The sequence below is a fragment of the Ciconia boyciana genome, chromosome 1 (genome assembly GCF_034638445.1).
Source record: "Ciconia boyciana chromosome 1, ASM3463844v1, whole genome shotgun sequence".
Taxonomy (NCBI): Eukaryota; Metazoa; Chordata; class Aves; order Ciconiiformes; family Ciconiidae; genus Ciconia; species Ciconia boyciana.
Genome location: NC_132934.1, coordinates 103,379,804 through 103,396,211, shown reverse-complemented (window position 1 = coordinate 103,396,211; position 16,408 = coordinate 103,379,804). Strand labels below are relative to the sequence as shown.

Sequence of the window (16,408 nt, the reverse complement as noted above, 5' to 3'; positions counted from 1 at the left end):
GGGCGGTGGCGGCGAGGAGGGGGGCGCGGCCGTGCCCCTTTGCCGCTGCCCCCCGCCGGCGGCAGGGACTGGGTCTCGCCCCACCGGGGAAACACGAGTGGGCGCAGGGGCTGGGATTTGCGGCCGCAGGCAGCCTGCCGAGCGGGAGCCCTGGAGGAAACCTGGCCCTTTTCCTGCCCGCTGTCGAAACTGGGGAGGGATGGTGCCCCTCTGACCGCAGAGGGAAGCCGAGGGAAGGGGACCTGCTGCCGGCCGGGAAGGAGGTGGGCGGCTGGAGGTGCAGACACCGTTCTGCCATTTTACCACCGCTTTGAGTCCTGTGCAAGAGTCGGGCGGCAGTGGAGCAGGGCACGCCACGGCCGCTCCGGGGCCATCTTCCCACCGGAGGGGAGATCGGTCTGCCACGATCTCCCCTTTTCGTCCTCCCTCTGGGCCGAGAACAGGGCCGGGGATATGCCTTTCGGGCCTTTCAATTATAATGGACCACGGAATGGGGCCAGAAGGGAAGTAAAAGTTCAAAGAGGGAATTTCCTGATGCTTATCGGTGTGAGAGCCAATTCTTCATGTCATAGTCATGTCCCCGCTTGAACTTAATGGCATCGGTATCTTTTTTTTCCTCTTAAAAACACACCTAACCTTTGCCACTCGAAACTCTCTATATGTGGAATAATAAATCATATTGGAAGAGAAAGAATCAAGTGGGGTTAGCTGGGAGTTTTAACAAAGCATGGAGCCCTTGCTGACTGAAAATCAGGAACCTTTATTCATTACAACTCATTTCACCAGGAAAACAAAGCTACATTTGGTTGTGCTGAGTCACCGCTTTAGTCCCACAGTCTCCTTGATTGTTTGGCTTTCTGTCTTGCTGTCAGTCATCTTGGTTTGAAATTTGTCTCCTTGTCTACAGCATTGCAAAGAGAAAAAAACATTCAGCTTTCACGGGGAAATGAACTGAGGGAGCAGATTACTGTATCTGATCTGAGGCCTCTTTTTTTTACAGCTTCTGGTATTGCTGCCAATTAATGCAGAGCTGAGATCTGAGCTTCCCTGCTCTTCCTTTCTGCATCTGCTACTTAGAAACTGATCTTTCCTAAAGTGATGAGATTCCTGAGTTTGGAGGGATTTGTGGTTGTTTTGTTCTGTGTTGGTAGGTTGTGGGGCAGGGTTAGTTGCTGGTTGTTTTTTAAAGACAGAAGTTAGCAGGAAATCCTTTAAAAAATAAATTATACAAAGCCAAATTCTGCTCTTGTTTACACCTTGGCCACTCCGCTTACTTCAACACAAGGTTAAAAAACAAGGCAGAGTTTGGTCATAGGTCTTTAAACTTTCTTCTTTGCATGTGTTTATAAATAGGCTTGAAACATGCCTCTACTTAGCTGTAAATTACTGATCCCTGAGCCTTGGGAAGAAACACACAGGGAAGAAGATAACTCCTACTGGAAAAACTCAGTTCCACCCCCCAGCCCCAGGATTTCTCCTTCAGGGAAGACAAAAAGTGTAAAAAGAAAATGGGAAATTTATTCCGTGTTGTTCCTCCTTAGATAGCCGCTGATGTGCATGTGTGGGGAGAAGGGTCCATGGCGCTTCACAGATACAAAGGCAACTTCTCCGTTGTGAGAGGCTGATAGTTTCATTAAACAGAATATAGATGGAGGTGGCCAGAGAGGAGAGGCAACGCACGAGGAAGAAGGGCTGGTCAGTACATTGGCAGGTTTCTGCTCACTTCCATATTTTATTCTTCCACATATTAAAGTGTGAATGTAGCTATTTTATGTTCAGTTTGTAGAGGGAACTAAAGTCAAGTCTTTCAAGTAAAGCGGAAAGGTGGAGCATATTGAATTAAAAGTTTGTTGGCCAAGAGTATATTTAGAGATAGCACAGGTTTCCAGAAGGTGCTACAGGGCATATTCATGACAAATAGGCGCCGCTGGCAGCCGGCCATCCATTTTCTTTTCTCTCCAGAGGTTTGCATAAACAGGAGCTCTGAAGCTGGGAGTAATCTGCCATCATTCTGAATTTCTTTTGAATTTATTTGTGGTGAGTTCAGGAGGATGATGTTCACTGGCAATAGGTGAATTCCTTTATGGGGTTGTCTATGACTTTTCTTTGAACTAACATGTATGTACTGAGAAACTAACCTGAACATTTTTGTGCCAATAATTCTTCATATACTTAGGTAGAAGGATTGGGAAAAAAAAAACTTTGCCTATGCTAGTTGTGGTTCTCAATTCTACCAGGTAAATAGAGGAACGAGCGCATAAAAGTTCAGTTAAATTATTTTAAAGTTGCTGACCTTCTTAAAATCCAGAAATACCGGATTTGGTAATAGGCTGGGTTTAATTCATGTCTCAAGGTGGCTTTCCTTACCCTTACAATAAGGTACTCGGCCGATGAGATCGCAGGTTTCTTCACTTCGGCCTTTGGCTGCAGCCTGCCCGTCAGCTGGCGTGCTGCGCCGCTGCCTGCGACTCCCTGCTGCCCTCCTGCACGGCCTCTGCCCGGCAGCTGCCTGTAACCCAGGATTTTTTGGTATGCTCATTTGTAACTGGATTTCATTATCGCCATCATCCTTCAATCCGTCTCTCCCCTGAGCTTCAGGGAAACACCATAGGAGCCAACTTTTCTGTTTAATGTTTTGCCATAAATTCTTTGCTGTGTTGACTTAGAAGTTTTTTGGTAGGCTACTCCATGACTTTTCCAAGCAATATAGCCTTCCTCCTTGGAAACCAATAAATGGCTTGTTTTGCTTTTACTATGCCAGGCTGGATCTAGCAAGGCGAAGGCCAACAGTCTTTGTTTTTTTCAAAATGTTCTGTCAGTAGGTCTGTAATCACCATTTCTATTCAGTTCTGCTTCATCCCAGATCAGCAAGCTTTAATATACACAGGTTTTTGTTGACAGAACGTTAAAATGCAGTCCTCTGCACTTTCAGATGGATTTAAAGGCACACTTGACACTGAAATTAAAGGGAGCTGGAAAGACCTAAGCCCCATATATTTCCATGATTTTCTCTGTTGACAAGCACACACCTTTTTTTTCTTTTTTTATTTGTCATGCTTTTTCCAAACCAGTTACAGAACACATGGTTCTGGCCTCAAGCAGCTTTTGTAGCTACCAAACATCAGTTGACTCTGTTTGTGCATCGGCCTCTGCTGCGGTGCCCAGTTAGTTGGTGTTGCTTGCTGGGACAGTCTAAGCAAGCTCTAGCAGAACACCCTGGAGAGGCAGAAAATGCCCTACAGCTGTTGTTCCACCACGCAGTGGCTGCACTGAGCTTTCAGCCTCCCATGAGATGGATAGTTCGGGCTGGAAGGGACCAGCTGGCCAACCTTCAGCTCAGTGCAGAGTCAGACCAAGGTGCTCAATGTTTTTCCCAGTCAGGCTTCATCTGCCAAGGATGGAGATCCCACCATGTCTCTAGGTACCTGCAGTAGTGCTGAACCACCCTCCATTTGAACAATTTTTTTCCTTGTCAGGATTTTTTAGTCAAAATTTTCCTTGCAATCGTTGCCTCTGATCTTTTGCTGTGCACCTCTGTCAAGAGGCTGCCTCCATTTTCCCTCTAACTCCCCATTAGGTACCTGAAGACAGCAGTTAGGACTGAACAAACCTTCAGTGTCTCTTTGTACATCAAGCTGCTGAGCAAAAACTTGAATTGTTGACAGAGACACGAGTCTTGCCTGTTCTACTGAAATAGGTGCGTGCCAAGCTAGATGCAAGGAAAGGATTGTGTGCCAGGCTACGTCTTGGCAAGTCAACACACATTTATTTGCCATGGTTACTACTCAACTGTATTTGAGTTACTACTCACTGTATTTGCCACGGTTACTACTCAGCATTTGGTGTTGGAAGAAAGCCTTTCCTGAGCCATGTTAAACAGTGTAGCACACACAGAGCCTAAGAAATGGTAGTGTCATTCTGTTGGGGAAAAAAAAATTATTCCAATACTTAGACAAGTCCCCCAATTTTCATATGCTGCTTATCCAACCCCAGCCCTCAGGAAATCTGGCACCATATACCGTTTTATCACAACTGCCTCAGGCTTATAGGAAGGCTTTAGTCTAGGTCTCATGGATGTTCCTGTCTTTACTAAACAAAACTATGCCTAGGCTAGGATTACTTTCAGTTGTCAGCCTGAAAAGCCATTTTCTATACAAAACAGCAAACTGCCACTTTTTTTTCAGCATTGTGTGACACAGCTGCCCTTTAAATGTAAAACTGCACAGTCAGTGAGTTACTGAGTGGCAGGAGAGACTTTCCTCCCTCCCTCCCTATGTAAGTAGATTTCATGCCCACACAGACCTAGAGAGCAGAGATCCCCCCCAAATCTCTCCCCTCCTACAGGAGGAGGAATCGGTACCTCATTGTGTTTCAGTGCTAAGAGATCATTGGTGTCTGTCTCACTTAGAGGAAAGAATCAGTATAACAGGATAATTTGGGTGTCTGCATTCATGAAGGGTGGCTTTTTTTTCCGTGTGCCATAAGCAGTTGTAAACTCTTCCATGGAGACTCTGGAAAATTTACTTGGAGTTTGCACTGAGTGGTTTAAAACAGAAACCCAGCAATATTGTGCATTATACAACCCTCTCCCACATGCCTTGCAAGGCCCTTAAAATTGTTAGAGCTCCACAAACCTGCACCCCTTTCCAGGATCTGTGTTCTTTAAGCATAAATGCTGCCCCAGAGTGGATGCTGGGGATGGAGAAGAGGGGTCCATGTAACCACACTGTCACCAGTGCTTCATATGGCCAGGCCAAGGCTTAAGTGGGAGAAAGGGGTGGGGATCAATAACCTCTTTTTTACTCATGGCAAATCCACATCTGTGTTGATGTTGTCATTGCAATGCAGCATTCACATTTTCAAACTACTGCCCTTCTGGTCAAGGAGTCATATATTAACCAAGTTAGCAGTTCTGCCAGGAAATAACAAGGATACCACGCATTTCAGCAGTGCTTTTCATCAGATCATTCCTACTTACTTTACAAACAGAATTAAGGAAGCCTCACAACATCCCTGTGAGGTAGGTAGAAATTCTTACACTCATTTTACAGGTGGAGGAAACAGGCACTGAGAGGTAAAGTGGTTATCACAGCAAGTCAGAAGCAGAGCTGGAAATAAATCTAAGATTATTATCCTAGGTCCACTGCTCTAGACACTAGAGAACACCAACTCCCACATGCTATTGTAAGCTAAGACACTACCTTTCTCTTCTACTTTCACCTCCTTTGGTGATTTTGACACTTGCACCTTATGCTCCTTGCAGAGAGCCATGTGATCAGTTAGTAATTTATTTGCACAGGGAGCCAAGGGGGTACACACACCTTTAAATGATCCAGGCATAGCTTTAATTGTCCAGTGACTTCCCCCTTCCCAAGAAGATAATTTTCCCTGTTTTTTACATATAGATCTATGTTTTGCTTAATTATTTTTTTGATAGAATCATACACTGAATCCATAGCCCTGAGGCTGTTATGCAACTTCACCAGGAATTTCTGGAATAAATGATTAAATTTGTCTCATTGAGAGGGAATAAAACACATTTATATGCTATCACATCCAGAAATAGCCATAATCCTTTGCTCATCTGTAGGGCCTTCCATCCAAGGACCTCCCATTCTATTACTAACACAATATATCGAGCCTCACGTCGTCTTTGTGAGGTAGAAAATGATTCCCAATTCTACAAGAAGGAAGAATGACTTGCTGACAGTCCCACAGTGATTTCATTGCAGAGATGAGGCTGAATGCCAGAAGGCCGGACTGTTAGTTCCCTGCCCAGTTTGCCGAGAAGCGCTGTCTTGATGCCGTGGCTCGTACTTGGTGGCTACAGATTCACTAGCAGCCTGGCAGGGTACTTGGAAACTGGCTTGAAAAAAAAAAATCAACAAGCAGTTGACGGGATGCAGGAGGAAAACGCTGGCTTGTTTCATTGTGCTGTCGTGACCCAGAGGAAGAAACGAGCTTTCCTGCGGCAGCTGTGAAAGAACTACAGAGTGTCCATTGAGTATGCTGCATATAGTGCATTTTACTGAGGCACTCCAGTGAAAAAGAATGACATACTCAACATCTGATGATTGAAGACTGGACCACCCGGCAGCCATATTGTGAACCATATACCTCTGATGAATAAGCACTCATCTTAATTAGTCCAGTGATCTAATGAAGGTATGCATGTCAGAGGCCAGGAACAGGGAGGGTTATCAAAATACTTTGTATGTAAAAGGACTTGTCAAGTAATTAGAAGTAAACAAGGGTGGGGGTGATTCATCTAGTCCATTGGTATCTGGAAGGGTCAGATGCTCTGAAGAAGGTGGACGATACCTCATACTGAACCGTTACAGATATATATATATTTTTTTACCTACAGGAAAGTGTGTTTCCAACCCCCTTCAATGAGTGGGCTGGTTTATGCTTAGAACCTTTAAAAGTCTTTTATATCTTTCTGTGAAGAAAATAAAAAGTAATAGTTCCTATCTCGTATAAGTACGGTGATTTTGCTGTTCATCTAAATCTTTGCCCTTGCTTGAATTGTAGTAGAGTATTGGGCACAGTGGACCCTTTTCCTGCCGAAAAACATTCTCTTTCCTCAGTTGCCTTCATTTGTGTTAACTGTTCTCCTGTTTCTGTATTAAGAGAGTGGATAAATGGTAGCCTCCAGATTCTCTCTCTGCATGTTCCTTTGCGTATGTTGCTTTGTCATATTCCTTCCTAAAACTGAGGAGACACCTTCCAGTCTTCCTTCACAAGGAAGGACAACCTAACAGCCTTTGTCCAGGGAGCAAAGATTTTAACCTCAGGCTGCAAACCTTGGGAAAATACACAGGCCCAAGAGGAGCAAAAGGATTAATAGTATTAAAAAAAAAAAAAAAAAAAGTGGCACCGCTATGGTGCTGAAGAATCCCAATGCACCCTACAAACTTTCTACATATGTACAGATTACTTCACTCGGCAGTGAAGTCCAGCCACCTTTGCGCCCGTATAGGGCAGCTGCATAACAAGGCATGGGAGCCCCACCAAACAGGTTAGATCAGCGAGTGCCAGAACTGACTGTACTGGTGGCTGCCTGGGCTGGGACGTGGGGCAGCAGGACTGGAGATGCGAGCCCAAGCCTACCCAGAGCTCTCTCAGACACCCATTTGACTTCAATGGGCTTTGAGTCAGCCTGGGAGACCGCAGGGGGTCTTTTCTAGCTAACGGCGGGATGAGTTTTATGCATAATGCCAAAGACCTTTTTTTTCCTGACCTGGATTAGAGCCTGCCCTGGGAACAATGGGATGGGCTGCAGCCCAACAAAAAGAATTTGCTGAGCTGGCGGGGTCTGAGGTTTGCAGAGCAGAGCTGATGAGAGTGCATACCTGCACTTTTCTGGCATGAGGCTCAGTTTCGGGGGGACGTAGCTGTTAACCTGAAGCTTTTGAATGCATTGCTGCACTGTCCCAGCCAAAAGGTGCTGCTGTAGTCCTGAAATTAGAAATCCACAGACATTTAAACATTTGCAAGCACATGCTTTTCTGCCTTTTGTAACAAAAAAGATTTTGCTGAGGCTCTGAGAGTTCTGTACAGACCCGTTGGCACAAAAGGTCTAAATCATCTTTTGAAAGCCCTTGTTTTACTTGAGACTTTGGCATTTAATATAGAAGTAGACCACTGGATGGCTCTCGTCTGTCAAATTAAAACCAAAGGATGTCAAAGGACTATTATCATATCAGACTTTTCAAACTTGAACAACCAGTTTTGTATTTTGAGGTTTAAATAGTCACATAGTTACCCAGACCCCTGGTTTAGGTTCACACGTGCCTTCAGGACTCTTTACCTGAGACCTGCTGAGTGCCTGTAAGTCTGGGAGCTCCAGGAACTGAGCACATGTCAGGATCATGCCGTGAAAGCTTATATTTGGTTTCATGCTCTGGGGGCTGTAGCTGTTTCCTCCTTTCACAGAAGCCTTCCCACACTTGCTTTGCTAAATCAAGTTTCAGATCTTTAAGTCACAAGACTACAAGTAAAAAATATCACTTAAATTTATTCTTTCCAGTGCTCTGAAATAGGCTTGGGGCTGGATGACCCTCTTGGGAACAAATAATCCATCTGTGGGCATCTGCTAAATCCTAGTAGAGAGCTACTGTTAACTTTGCCCGCTGTCAATGTCACTTGAAGGGCAGAAATATTTTTGACAAAGGGAAAATATTTTTACCTAACTCAGATTTGCATTCACAGAGAAATTGGGGACATTTTAGCCTTTCTTTTCTGAATAGAGAGGGGAAACAGTGCTTACTATTTTAGTGTGGTGATGCTAAGCACAGAATTCACTTTGTGAATTAAATAACTGCAGTTCCCAGCCAACAGCGGAGGGGAGATCTGCTCAGCATGCCATAGGTGGAAACAGAAAAAGAAATACTAGATGCTGTTGATCAGTCTTCCCCCTGGCTGGATGAAGGGACAGATCCTTCCCCACGTTCCTAGAGAAACGTGGAACACAAAGCTTCCAGTAAATACGTTCACAGTGGTGACATTTGGGTTTCGCTGCCACCTTGGGTTTTAAAAGACGTCGTGTACAGTGTAGATACTACTGTAAGGAGTGAGCTGGCATGTGGAAACAGGGAAAATGTTCCTCTTCAAATGGACATACAGGGCAAATAAGGCACAGTTACCATGATAGTACCTTTCCAGTTGAGGATCTCAAGAGGAAATAATATTCAAACGGCCATTTTAGCACTTTGCTTAAAAATATCTTGTGATTCTTTCTCTATCTCTCCTTTTCTCTTCAACCTTTTCTTTTTCATGTGCTCCCCCATATCCTGCACCTTCATACAGTCAAATCGTCTGACCTGGCCCGGCTGCTGGCTTTGCTTAGCCTGCTGAGGGGTCTCATATCAGTGGCGAGTTCAGGAGGTGCTGAAGGCCCTTCCACTTCGTCGCTCACCACCTCCTCTGCCTTCTTCACCCCTGGCTCTTCCTGAGGTGCCGGCTGCTCCTCTTCTTGTTCCTCCTCCTCCTCTGCTCTTACCTTCTCCTCTTCCGGTTCCTTCGCTTGTGCATATGACGGTAACCTCTCTTCAAACGCCCTGGAGAGATCTTCCAATGGTCCCATCCCAATCTTCTCCTCAAACTCATTGAAGGCTGATGGAAGGGGACTGGGCTCAACACCTACTTCCGTGAGAGGGAAGTAGTGGGGCACCGGCTTCTCTTCTTCCAGCAGCTTGTAGCCTTTGGCCTTCTGGATGGAGGAGACTGTGATGGCAGGGAGGGGCTTCTCCGGGACCTCCCCCAGCTGCTCCTCTGCTGGTCTTCTCAGAGCCCTCCGGATCCTTTTCAGGATCAAGTGACTGATCTCCACCAGGTTGAGGAAGAGGGACACAGACGCCACCACCAGCATGAACATAATAAAGATGGTCTTCTCCGTGGGCCTGGAGACAAAACAGTCCACAAGATTGGGGCAGGGCCACCGCCCACAGCGGTAAAGGGGGAGAATTCGGAAGCCGTACAGGAAATACTGCCCTACTATGAATCCCACCTCAAAAAGGGTTTTGAAAATGATGTGGAAGATGTAGGTTCTCAGGAGGGTACCCTCCAGGCGAAACTTCTTGGTCCCATCAGGGTTGTTGCCTTTGTTTTGATTTGGAGCCAGAGGCAGCTTCTCTTCATCCACCTCAGCTTGCTGACGCCTCTCAGCCTCCTCTCTCTCCCTCCTCTTCTCCTCCATGCGGACATGGTGCACCGCATGCCCAAAGTACATTAGCGAAGGCGTGGATACAAAAATGATCTGCAGGACCCAGAGCCGGATGTGGGAGATGGGGAAGGCCTCATCATAGCAGACGTTCTCGCAACCAGGTTGCTGGGTGTTGCACACAAAGTCTGACTGTTCGTCTCCCCACACTAGCTCGGCAGCTGTTCCCAGGATCAGGATGCGGAAAATGAAGAGCACTGTGAGCCAAACTCTCCCGATGACAGTGGACTGCTCGTTCACCTGCTCTAAAATGTTCCCCAAGAAACTCCAGTCACCCATTTCTTACTGTCTAAGGAAATAAAAAAGAAAGAGAATGACCACAAATTATGCTAAATTTAAAAGATTTCAGGTTTTCCCACTGATGCCCGGTGTTGCTTTCAATTAGTATTTCCCTATTATGCTTTGAGAACAGAAAGAAGGTTGCTTGCTTGCTTATTTGCCTGATCACAATGATTTATTAGCAGAAGAAGGGCTGGGAAGCCAGAGCAAACTGCTTGCTAAATTCTTTCTTCCCTGGCTCTAAATGGGCAATTACTTTTCAGCTGGGGAGTATATTCAACTCCTTTTCCAGGTAAGATTCTTCTGTGGTGCCTCGTAGGCTCAGTTGCGTGAACCTGCTTAGATTTTGTACACGTACAAACACTCGCCAGCAGTACAGAAATACAGATTTATCAGCATGCAGCTGCAGTGGTTAGAAAACACAATGAAGCTTTCAAGCACCCAAGCTCTTCTGCAGCAGAACCACACATGGGTCAAACGGATCTCGAATTGGTGCCCATCTTGCACCTATACAAACCTGAATTCTCTATAGGTTGCATAGATTAATTCTACATTAGAAATCACTCTGTTAGGTAAGAATAGCAATTACAACACCATTACTATGTTAGTAATACTGTGTAAGCTTAATAACTACCATATATACTAGTTTTGCTATATAGCATGCATTATATACAATATCATTATTCAGTGTTATTGACACTATTCATTGTATCCTCTTCTGAAGTCAGTTGCCACACTGACACTGGAACCAACCTGGAGAAGAACACAAAGGTCTATAACTGGGACCTAAAATACTATTTTCTCTCTCTAAAATGTCAGTGCTGCTATCTCAGGCTAACACAGAGCTGGAAGCCAGCTACAGATATCCTATTGGAAAGCTAAGAAAGTAGTCCATTTCAAGTAATGCAAGTAAGTCAAACGTTACATCTGTCATTATTTTTGCATGATAAGAAATTATTCGTAGGCCAGGACTTCATCCTGCATATCCTAAACTTCCCACTATATAATCTTAGGCAAGGAAAAATCTATGAATGAGGGAAATAAAGAGGAAATTTGGGGGGGATGGGCTAATTTAACACATCACAGCAGTCTGGAGTCTCTGAGGAATGCAGAATATTACAGTGATCCAGAAAGACCGACTTATGGACATGACAAGTGAAATGGAATATTATTCATAAAATAGCTGTTCACAGGGATCTAGAAGTTCATCTCTTAGATACTACCTCCATCTATAGTTTCCTAAATGCAGACACACATACACAAGTGCTGGGAAAAAGAAGGTACAGTCAACAGCATGGAAATCTGAGTATCTAAACTTCCTTCCTCCTTCAGATACCACTGGGATATATTTGTAATGCCATATGTTACGACACACCAACGCATACCAGTCTGTTTCAGCTACTGTGTGTACGTATTCACACATAGACAAACACACAAAATATTGAGAGTTCTGTGGCTCTGGGGAATATCACAAATTTTCAACCAAAAAAATCCTTCTGATGTTATTTTTCTAAAACAAGACGGACTCGTTTTCGTTGCCTTCAAACCGTGTAAAATTTTAACCCTAGACACCCATGTTAGAAAACAAAGAACAGAACGCAGTCCTTCAGCTTGCACAAACACCTTGCATGCGTAAGCGGCAAACATATAATTTAATCACCGAAGAAAATTGCTACTTTCTCAGTCATTAAAGTTGTGTAAAAGAGTGTGTTAATGTCAGCACTTACATTAACAAGTCTAGCAGAAGATTATGCTGTTTACATACATTATCTAAACTGATTTAAACATTCTCTTTCTGCAAATTCACAGAGCAAAGTACACCCGACAGTTACATGTGCAACTCTGTAAAAGACACAATATAAACTTCATTGTCCCCCAGGCACCGCAGTTAACTCCATCCCTTTCTTTCTTTGTGAGTCGCACTGATATCCACAGCCACCATTTGAACGTTTCCACTGCAGCACGCAAGAGCGACATTCTAGATGTGATAAACCTTAACATATGGAAAACTCACTGTACAAGAGAAGGAAAAATGTTTCCTGTCCAACTCCATTAAACGCCTTGCTTGCGGCTTGCTACATTTGGCTAAACTCTTCCTGAGATCACTTCCAAACTAGTCACATTTTTCAAAAATGTGCCATGACCACCCTCTCTATTTTCTGCAAGTGAAGTGGTTCGAGGTTGCTCAATCGGTTCAACGGCAAGGGACAATTTTAGGTGGACTGAAGATGAGTGGTACAACCAGTTCAAATGTCTAGGATTCCACCTGCAAGCAGTCGGCCCCTCAAGTCTCAGAAAAGGTGCAAGCGATGAATTTAGGCAGCCACCTTTTCCCCTAAATTGCCTGTCATGAGGAAAAGAGCAGGAGACTGTCTAAGCCCACTCAGAGTCAACAGGCTTGTGTTCTTAACTCACGTGGACTCGTTGCAAACCCCTACCCTGCACTTCCAGACGTTGCAACCTGAGCACACTACCAGCGAAAAAGACTGTATAGATTAAGGACATTGAGCAAGCAACTTGCCGCTGTGAAAGGCTCCACCGAAGAAATGTGTCCCCCTCCTCTCTTGGCACTCTGCAGGGAAGAGTGAACTTTTGTCTCTCTTCTTCCCTACCCTAAAAGTCCCAATCTTGTCGCACGACTGAGCAGATATGACTGAATTGGCTCTGATGGTGGGTTTTAGTTGCCCTGCAATATTTAAGCTCCGAGCCAGACGGCTTTATGAAGTGAGTGACAGTTAGTGACGTGAGGAACAATAGGGAGAAAAAAATAGAGAAAGAGAGGCAGAGACACAGAGAGGAGAATCCACTGAACATGAAAAAGCAGAGGGGGGAGAGCAACAGGCGACAGGCAGTGAAAACCTAATACATGCATAAATGGGAGTTTGCACAGTTAAGCAGGGACCAAAGCATCTCTGCAGTTCTGCCATGGTTCAGCACAGCTCTGTGTGTGTCCCCACTCGCCAGTCTTTAGGTGTCGTGGTATGGCAGGTGAAAAGGAAGTGCCAACATCTCTGATGGTGGCAGAACTAATTGAATTAATTTGTTACCCTACACCCAGCTCTGACAGCCAAGTCGCATTGCTTATTTCCAGCACAGGCAGTCACTGAGGTACTGGACCTGTACTTGGCATTGTCAGATACTTTGGACTGCTCTTTAACATCTTTTACCAGGAAAAAGAAGCAATATGGGAAAACTAGATCATCAGTCAGTATTAATCAAAGCTGAGAAATACCAGTTTTACAACCTCACCTTTCAGTGTCTTAGTTCTGCTTGGTTTTTCCTCCAAATGCATCTTGCACGTGCACATGCATCAAAAATGTCTAAAACAAACTGTTTTGTTAAGGAGCGTAGCTGAATTCCAGCAGCCCAGCAAACAGGAATGTTACCCCAGGCGCACTCGCCTACCCGCGGCCATCTGCAAAAATGCTAGAGAGCCTGCAGAAGAGAAAAATCACATCTACAAGTACAACTAACTGCCCTATGAGATTTGATTATGAGCCAAAGGATATAACTTTATTCTCAGGTGCTATTTTTGTAGTCTTTCTGTATGAATTGCTCAGGATGTGCTCTTGGTGCTCAGCTCTGACGAAAAAGAGGGTTACTGGAAGCAAGATCTGCTAAGCAATGATACAGATACCAGGCTCATCAAGTGATGAAGGAGCAAGTAGCTCTCATCCCTCTTTATGCAGACTCAACACTGAATTTAATTCCCCCGAATGGCATTGGGAGATGCTCTGTCTCTAGAAAAGCTGTCATTTGAATGAGATATTACAATATGAGGGCTGCAAAATTTTGTATCTTCAAACCAATGGTTTCAGGCCTCTCTTCAGTGTTTCTGGGCATTTGTGCCCATGTAAGTTCACAGCCTCATTCCAGCAGTTGTCTTCCCAAACAGCTTTTAAGCTGAGTTGCATAGAGCTCCAAAGTCCAAAGCACAACTGGAGGCAGAGATGATGTTTTTCAAACTGGATTTCAAAAGAGCTAAAGGATAAGTGAGAGGTGGAAAATATTCACCTTTTGCAAGAGGGACCAGTTTGGAGACACAAAAGAAAAATCAATCTCTATGCATGCAGTTGGAATGAAGGTCATGTTCTGAACACCTTAATAAATCACTCTCAATAGAGAAGTAGTAGAGGTCTATACATGACATTTTTCAGCCAGTGCTACATAAAGCATGGGAATAGTCTTCCTGGAGAGAGGACACATAGAGGAGAAGATACAAGTCCCAAGAACATGAAGGGAATAAAAACAGGCACAGTTTGATCAAGAGGAATAAGGACGGTAGGGAAGAGTAAGTAATACCTTTGTTGCTTTGTTTTGCTATATGCTCCTGAGATAAACTAGGATTAATACACGAGTGACTGGTCATCACTGCCACCCTCATCGCCTCTCTGGGAAGCTGTAAGAGAGGGAGGACTAAATGATACCACCAACTGCTAACACCTTTAAAGACTGCCTGCAAGCTGCTGCATCACAGAGGCCAGATGGTTCAGATGTTAAACTGCCCATCCCTTTTCAGACTGAAACTGTCTTTTTGGAAAACTCAGCTCTGGCTGAATGTGCATATCCCTTTCTGGGCCTTATCTCTCTAATAAAAGGAGCCAAAACCCAAATCTGGTATGTAACTACATGGCTGTAGTCCATCTCTAAATTACATCCAGCTACTGTCAGAGACATTTCCCATTAACCTTCTATCTGCCACTTGCAAACACTATCCAAATATCAAACACTATGTGGGAAGTTGCAGAACAGCTTGCAAGATGCAGCTGATGCAGAAATTATATTCAAGGCACTGATCATTGGGTATTTGTTACCTTCATCTGAATGATCAGGGTGACTTTCGTGGCTATCACTAGGATGCAGAGCCTTTAACATGGGGCACACTGAGTTTGCTGGACATTTCTGCTTTGGGGAAAACCACACAGTCCCTTCAACTGGGTGCTTTTTAAAAAGGTGCCACTGAGCTCTGGGCCAGATTCTCCAGCTCACTAGGGCCTCCTCCCCCTGAAGAAAATGGCCACAGAAAATGGCCTAAATGAAGACAAAGATGGCCAGTGAGGAATTCCTCTTGTAGTGGGGCTACACCAGCAAGTGGTTGTTTGAGATAGGGATGAAGAGGAGAGGACAGAGCAGGAGAAGAGCAAGAAGAAGGGGACTTTATTCTTCCAGGCATCAGGGTAATGCTGGAAGTCAGGGCTGCCTTTGTAATATGAAAGCAATGGCTGTGAAAGAAAGGAGTAAAGACCTTAAGGTCTAGAAGGCTGGACCTCACATGCAGCATGAGACATTATCTGAGTCTGCAAAAGAACTGCAGCACTGGCAGTTCCAGACTGATAATGGCTAGCACTTCCAATGTGTGGCCCAGCATTTACGCTCTCATTAGAGAAGTGCTGAGTACTTCCATCTCCAAAAACCAGTGCTAGAAATAGTAGCAGCAAATGAGAGTGACACTGTTACTCACAGTGACTTTTTCTTGCCTTCAAAGAACCATGGACATCTGCACTTTAAAAATGTTATTTTCTTTGGAAAGAAGTTTGCTTCATTGCTGACTTCTCACCCTTTAGCTGCTTTGAGGCTGGTGACTGAGCTCCCATCTCTGGCACCACTGAGACTGTACAGTCTCCCCACTGCAACTCAGCCTTTTGGTCAGAGACTACGAGGTCACTTGGGGAATGTGGGATTTTTCATTCCAAACGGATTTCTAACACAGACATGATGTCAGGACAAGGCAGGGCCATGCTATTGAACAGCTCTGTTCATGCATGATAGCAGATTGTGCAATTATATAGCGCACAACCCTGGATAATGATACCTCTCCCTCAAACAAAGTTATCTTCTCCTGATCTGCTTAGCTAGAAAGTGGCACATGCTTCCTGTTCTTCTGCTGAACACACAACCCTTTTGCTCCCGGCTGAAGCTGAACACTAGATATATTCAGCCTCCCTACAAGAAGCTGGGAGCTCTACCAATGCTCTTGTTTGCTAGATGCTACCCAACTTAGCAGACACCTGCTTTCTAGTAACACGTCCCTTTGTCCATCCTAGAGCCAAAGCAGTCTGTTGGTCTGATCACTAGGACCAGAGTCTCCCAGATTTCACCTTCTCTCTGCCACCTACCGGTCTCAGAAATCACTTAAATGTAGCTAGCCCTGGGCAAATCTTTAGGGAGAGCTTCCGATGTCCCTGCAAGACTGGTAAATGTCACTGTCCACATATTAAGGGCAGAGCTCTGAGATTTTTCCAGGACTCTCTTCAGAGCCCTCAGGGCACTGGGGGATACAAATTGCTGGGGAGTATATTCTGCTAGGGAACTGCAAACAAACCATAAAGAAAAGAGAGGGAGAAAGATCTAAAGCATCAAGAAGGAGGGAAATTGGGAAGTATGTAAGTTAACAGGAATGTTTGG

At 44.7% G+C, this 16,408-nt stretch overlaps 1 protein-coding gene across 1 annotated transcript; it reads right to left on the bottom strand.

The window, feature by feature from the left end:
- Window positions 1–8,803: 8,803 nt before the first annotated feature.
- GJA8 (gap junction protein alpha 8) lies at window positions 8,804–10,003 on the bottom strand. The gene has a single exon (XM_072851632.1). It carries the CDS (start codon window positions 10,001–10,003, stop codon window positions 8,804–8,806), a length of 1,200 nt encoding a protein of 399 aa, XP_072707733.1.
- Window positions 10,004–16,408: the final 6,405 nt, after the last annotated feature.